Source organism: Electrophorus electricus, chromosome 21 (genome assembly GCF_041902795.1).
Source record: "Electrophorus electricus isolate QZ-2024a chromosome 21, ASM4190279v1, whole genome shotgun sequence".
NCBI classification, from domain to species: Eukaryota; Metazoa; Chordata; class Actinopteri; order Gymnotiformes; family Gymnotidae; genus Electrophorus; species Electrophorus electricus.
Genome location: NC_137517.1, coordinates 1,730,001 through 1,737,500, shown reverse-complemented (window position 1 = coordinate 1,737,500; position 7,500 = coordinate 1,730,001). Strand labels below are relative to the sequence as shown.

General features: G+C 50.1%; 1 protein-coding gene across 4 annotated transcripts in view; it reads right to left on the bottom strand.

The window, feature by feature from the left end:
* corin (corin, serine peptidase) overlaps positions 1-7,500 on the bottom strand; it is a 38,780-nt gene that overhangs the window by 24,971 nt on the left and 6,309 nt on the right. For all 4 annotated transcript variants that reach the window (XM_035521283.2, XM_081704457.1, XM_081704456.1 and 1 more), the window contains one exon: positions 1,830-2,165. In XM_035521283.2, coding sequence (XP_035377176.2) covers positions 1,830-2,165 — 336 coding nt within the window. The remainder of the gene's footprint in view (positions 1-1,829; positions 2,166-7,500) is intronic.

Sequence of the window (7,500 nt, the reverse complement as noted above, 5' to 3'; positions counted from 1 at the left end):
GGGTGTGAGTAACCTCTTTGTAAACATTACTATTTTAAACCCTCAGAGATGATGCCTGGGAGAGAGAGAGAGAGAAAGAGAGAGAGAGAGAGAGAGAGAGAGAGAGAGAGTGTGTGTTAATCTTTCAGAGAGCATGTACGACAGCCCCTGAGTTAATAAGCCTGGCTCAAGTCCTCAGAAATCACGCTGTGTGTGTGTGTGTGTGTGTGTGTGAGAGAGAGAGTGTGTGTGTGTGGTGTCTAGGTTGTGTAGTGGAGAGTGTGTGTGTGTGTGTATCTAGGTTGTGTAGTGGAGAGAGTGTGTGTGTGTGTGTGTCTAGGTTGTGTAGTGGAGTATGTGTGTATGTAGGTTGTGTAGTGGAGAGTGTGTGTGTGTGTGTGTGTGTGTGTGAGTAGGTTGTGTAGTGGAGAGTGTGTGTGTGACTATGTTGTGTAGTGGAATGTGGATTTTCATTGTAATTGAGATTCTAGTGCTCATGACAAAGTCAATGCAGTATAAAGAGAATATATATCTGTGGCTCTCTCCCCAACACACACACACACACACAGTCTCTCTCTGTCTCTCACACTCTCTCTCGCTCACACACTCACAGTCTCTCCATCTCTACACACTCACTCACTCACTCATTCACTCACACACACACATACACACACACACTCCTCTTTGCTGCTATAAATGATTAATCATTATGGTGTTTGGATGGGCAGACAAGACAAAACGGGCAAGATACACTGTGGAGGTCATAACTCACACACATACACACACTCACACACACACACACACAGATCAGGATTCCAGTCACTGTCGAGTCTGTCCCCTCACTAAGGACAAAAACACACTTTCTCTCCATCTTCTATCTCTTACTGTCTTTCTTACACACACACACACACACACACACACACACACACACACAGAAAAGAGACAATATCCTTTGCGCATGCTGGAGTACATGCACTCAGAAACAAACAAACCCAACAAATGATGGTGGGTAGAGGGCAGAAGAAGAGAAGGACATTAGAGCTCTGGGACGCCGAGACAGACGCTGGGATGGACGCCAAGACAGAGGGAGCACAGCGGGAAACATAGTGGGAGATGTCTGTCATGATGAAGCAAACTGCACTGCATGTACCAGATGGACCTGGTGCATCCTGGTACCTGACGGTCCAGGTGGATCCTGGCACCGGCCTGACCAGGTAGATCCTGGTACCTGACGGACCTGCACTCAGGTGGATCCTGGCACCTGACGGCCCTGGTACCTGATGGACCAGGTGCATCCTGGCACCTGATGAAGATGTGGCTGTGGGATTCAGGTGCAAAGTAGTGGGTGATGGTAAATAGATGCGCTTCAGGGCATGTTTAGCAAGTTTACTTTCTGAGGTGGTAAAGGGTCTGTACCTGTCAATTTGTCCTGTGACACCCAAACCTCTTTGAACTGTGGCACCTCAGGGAAAGAGGCCAGAGTTCTGCACAGGGCAATGGGTGTTCACCCCAGAAACACTAGCAACACCAGCAACACTAGCAACACCAGCGACACCAGCAACACTAACAACACCAGCGACACCAGCAACACTAACAACACCAGCGACACCAGCAACACTAACAACACCAGCGACACCAGCAACACTAGCAACACCAGCAACACTAACAGCCTGGAGAATCCTCGATGCTCTGGCCAAACTTGTGCACACAGCCTATGAACAACATCAGTTTCTTAATTCAGACGGTAATGAGCCATCATTAAAACTTTAGCCAGTGCAATGAATAACCCTCCTGTGTGTTGGGTGTGTGTGGAGGTCAGCTGGATGGAAGGCTTTCTGCTAGACTATTACCCAGTTCATGGCTTGCACTGGTGGGGCTGACCAACACACTCGACAGGGTTCCCATGGAGCTCATGGTGGAGAAATCCATAAGCCAATCAGTGGTTGATACCGCTGTAGGCATCACAGAGGACGATGACTGCGATGAAGTTTCATGGGTCGTCAAGTCAGCAGTGGATGAGTCTGACTGAAAGGTTGCCACGGTGCCTGGTGTTATCGCCATGGTTTGGTTGATGGTAGTCCGGCTGGTACTTAAAGTCATGAGGGGGACCAGGGTTGCTGTGGAGTCGTACATGCTGGAGAGAGGAGAGGAGTCTCCAGAGTCCAGCAAACCTTTCCCAATTATTCCTGGAAAAGAACAAAACATTGTGCATTAGGAAGAGAAAGCAGTCTAGGAGTACAGTGCAATCAACACATGGTTACATACAGTATGAAGATGAAGGCAGTCCTTAGTTCTGAGAGATTACACAGTCAGAAGATTACACAGAGTCAGCAGATTACACAGAGTCACCATATTACACATGAGATTACACAGTCAGAAGATTACACAGAGTCAGCAGATTACACAGAGTCAGCGATCAGCCACCAGTTCTTCCATACAGCACAGCAAGCCCATATTACTGTCTGTGGGTGGGGCAGGACACTGTCTAACACGCTCTCTTACCCAGCATGAGGAATGCCTCTGGAGGACTCACGAAAAAACAGTGTCACATTAAAGAGAAACAAGATAATATGCAGAGAAAAAGGAGCAAATTAAAGGATGAGAAAAAATTAAAGAAATTATGAAATAAAGATTAAAGGAGTGAATGAAAGGATGAGCGAGACTGCTTTACCTCCCACACTTCAGTTCCATGACATCTATGCTGTTAGTGCATCATCTGTCTTACAAACCTTACAACACTGTAGCTGCAACTACAGTGCACTAACTACACTGCGTCTACCTCCACACTACACCGCATCTACCTCCACACTACACCAACTACACTGCGTCTACCTCCACACTATACTGCGTCTACCTCCACACTATACTGCGTCTACCTCCACACTACACTGCGTCTACCTCCACACTATACTGCGTCTACCTCCACACTCCACCAACTACACTGCGTCTACCTCCACACTATACTGCGTCTACCTCCACACTACACTGCGTCTACCTCCACACTCCACCAACTACACTGCGTCTACCTCCACACTATACCAACTACACTGCGTCTACCTCCACACTATACTGCGTCTACCTCCACACTACACTGCGTCTGCCTCCACACTACACTGCGTCTACCTCCACACTCCACCAACTACACTGCGTCTACCTCCACACTATACTGCATCTACCTCCACACTATACTGCGTCCACCTCCACACTACACCAACTGCATTGCGTCTACCTCCACACTCTACCAACTACACTGCGTCTACCTCCACACTACACTGCGTCTACCTCCACACTATACTGTGTCTACCTCCACACTATACTGCGTCCACCTCCACACTCCACCAACTGCATTGCGTCTACTTCCACACTACACTGCGTCTACCTCCACACTCCACCAACTACACTGCATCTACCTCCACACTATACTGCGTCTACCTCCACACTACACCAACTGCATTGCGTCTACCTCCTCACTACACCAACTACATTGCGTCTACCTCCACACTACACCAACTACATTGCGTCTACCTCCACACTATACCGCGTCTACCTCCACACTCCACCAACTGCATTGCGTCTACTTCCACACTATACTGCATCTACCTCCACACTATACTGCGTCCACCTCCACACTACACCAACTGCATTGCGTCTACCTCCACACTCTACCAACTACACTGCGTCTACCTCCACACTACACTGCGTCTACCTCCACACTCTACCAACTACACTGCGTCTACCTCCACACTACACTGCGTCTGCCTCCACACTACACTGCGTCTACCTCCACACTCCACCAACTACACTGCGTCTACCTCCACACTATACTGCATCTACCTCCACACTATACTTCGTCCACCTCCACACTACACCAACTGCATTGCGTCTACCTCCACACTCTACCAACTACACTGCGTCTACCTCCACACTACACTGCGTCTACCTCCACACTCTACCAACTACACTGCGTCTACCTCCACACTACACTGTGTCTACCTCCACACTATACTGCGTCCACCTCCACACTCCACCAACTGCATTGCGTCTACTTCCACACTACACTGCATCTACCTCCACACTCTACCAACTACACTGCGTCTACCTCCACACTATACTGTGTCTACCTCCACACTACACTGCGTCTACCTCCACACTCTACCAACTACACTGCGTCTACCTCCACACTATACTGTGTCTACCTCCACACTATACTGCGTCCACCTCCACACTCCACCAACTGCATTGCGTCTACTTCCACACTACACTGCGTCTACCTCCACACTCCACCAACTACACTGCATCTACCTCCACACTATACTGCGTCTACCTCCACACTACACCAACTGCATTGCGTCTACCTCCTCACTACACCAACTACACTGCGTCTACTTCCACACTATACTGCATCTACCTCCACACTATACTGCATCCACCTCCACACTACACCAACTGCATTGCGTCTACCTCCACACTCTACCAACTACACTGCGTCTACCTCCACACTACACTGCGTCTACCTCCACACTCTACCAACTACACTGCGTCTACCTCCACACTATACTGTGTCTACCTCCACACTATACTGCGTCCACCTCCACACTCCACCAACTGCATTGCGTCTACTTCCACACTATACTGCGTCTACCTCCACACTACACCAACTGCATTGCGTCTACCTCCTCACTACACCAACTACATTGCGTCTACCTCCACACTATACCGCGTCTACCTCCACACTACACCAACTACACCGCGTCTACCTCCACACTACACCAACTACACCGCGTCTACCTCCACACTACACCGCGTCTACCTCCACACTACACCAACTACACCGCGTCTACCTCCACACTACACCGCGTCTACCTCCACACTACACCAACTACACCGCGTCTACCTCCACACTACACCGCGTCTACCTCCACACTACACCAACTACACCGCGTCTACCTCCACACTACACCGCGTCTACCTCCACACTACACCAACTACACCGCGTCTACCTCCACACTACACCGCGTCTACCTCCACACTACAACTACACCGCGTCTACCTCCACACTACACCGCGTCTACCTCCACACTACACCAACTACACCGCGTCTACCTCCACACTACACCGCGTCTACCTCCACACTACACCGCGTCTACCTCCACACTACACCAACTACACCGCGTCTACCTCCACACTACACCGCGTCTACCTCCACACTACACCAACTACACCGCGTCTACCTCCACACTACACCGCGTCTACCTCCACACTACACCAACTACACCGCGTCTACCTCCACACTACACCGCGTCTACCTCCACACTACACCAACTACACCGCGTCTACCTCCACACTACACCAACTACACCGCGTCTACCTCCACACTACACCGCGTCTACCTCCACACTACACCGCGTCTACCTCCACACTACACCGCGTCTACCTCCACACTACACACACTACACCGCGTCTACCTCCACATTACACCGCGTCTACCTCCACACTACACCAACTACACCGCGTCTACCTCCACACTACACCGCGTCTACCTCCACACTACACCAACTACACCGAGTCTACCTCCACACTACACCGCGTCTACCTCCACACTACACCAACTACACCGCGTCTACCTCCACACTACACCGCGTCTACCTCCACACTACACCAACTACACCGCGTCTACCTCCACACTACACCGCGTCTACCTCCACACTACACCAACTACACCGCGTCTACCTCCACACTACACCGCGTCTACCTCCACACTACACCAACTACACCGCGTCTACCTCCACACTACACCGCGTCTACCTCCACACTACACCAACTACACCGCGTCTACCTCCACACTACACCGCGTCTACCTCCACACTACAACTACACCGCGTCTACCTCCACACTACACCGCGTCTACCTCCACACTACACCAACTACACCGCGTCTACCTCCACACTACACCGCGTCTACCTCCACACTACACCAACTACACTGCGTCTACCTCCACACTACACCGCGTCTACCTCCACACTACACCAACTACACTGCGTCTACCTCCACACTACACCGCGTCTACCTCCACACTACACCAACTACACCGCATCTACCTCCACACTACACCGCGTCTACCTCCACACTACACCAACTACACCGCGTCTACCTCCACACTACACCAACTACACTGCGTCTACTTCCATGCTACACTAACTCATACAGTACTGACTCAGGCCACAAGGTCGCAGACATGAGTGACCTCTACTCCTAGGCATCACGAAGGTCCACGAACATGGAGGAGAGGGGAGGGGAGGGGAGAGAGAGAGGAGGGGAGAGGACATGAGGTAGAGGAGACAGACAGGAGATGAGGAGCAGTGAGAGGGGAGGAATTCTAATGAACAGAGCATTCCGTCCTGTTTTCCTGAGCGCACACACACACACACACACACACACACAACCAGTGTGACCTTTCGACACCTATTAGAAGTGTTATAGAGGCAAGGCAGTGAAAAAAAAAGCTTAAAGGAGCTCTACATACTGAGTGGAAGAAGAGACAGAGACAGACAGGAATGCAGAGAGACAGAGAGACGTCTCAGAAGTCAAAACCAGAATGTTCATTACTGAACTTCATGAACACACACACACACACACACACACACACACACACACACGGCAGTTACAGCCTCAGAAGGCCCCTGTAATTTGTAACAAACTGTAAAGATGGTTGTCACTTCTAACCCTTAAAACACTGCCTTAACACCGTGGTTAAAAAGAACAACACAAATGCTAGCACACCAATGGTGAATGTGGAACAACACTTTTCCATGGTGGCAAAACCTCAAAGTTGTGTGTGTGTGTGTGTGTGTGTGTGTGTGTGTCTGTGTGTGCTCATCCTGTCCCTCTTTTGTGCATGTCTGTGATAGATATGACAGACAGATACAGGTGATGACATCACAAAAGGCACTTTAGCCCCGCCCCCACACAAATGTCCAGTTGTTCCAGATTGTGGCATTGACACCGCCGATGGTCGCCATGGTGGGGAATGTCTGCTAGTGTGTGGAGATTTATGAGTGGTCCGTGGTGCACAGGCAGTTCATACAAGCTGCGACTGGAAAGATTTCAGGGTGAGCTGGAGCTGAGGTACTTAGAGGTTATGTGGTTTGGAGAAATCTTTTGTGTTTTCATTGGTTGTGCTCTCGCGCGCTCTGTCTTTTTTGTCACACACACACACACACACACACACCACAGTGACTTGAGGACTTGAGGAAGCAGATGCATTTAGTTTCACACGCATGAAACCTCTGACTGCTCCTATTGCCAGTGTTGGTAAGGCCAGCATAGATAAATACACTATACGGGGGATAGATAAATACACTATACGGGGGGTAGATAAATACACTATACGGGGGGAGAGGGAGATAAATACACTATACGGGGGGTAGATAAATACACTATACGGGGGGAGAGGGAGATAAATACACTATACGGGGGGTAGATAAATACACTATACGGGGGGAGAGGGAGATAAATACACTA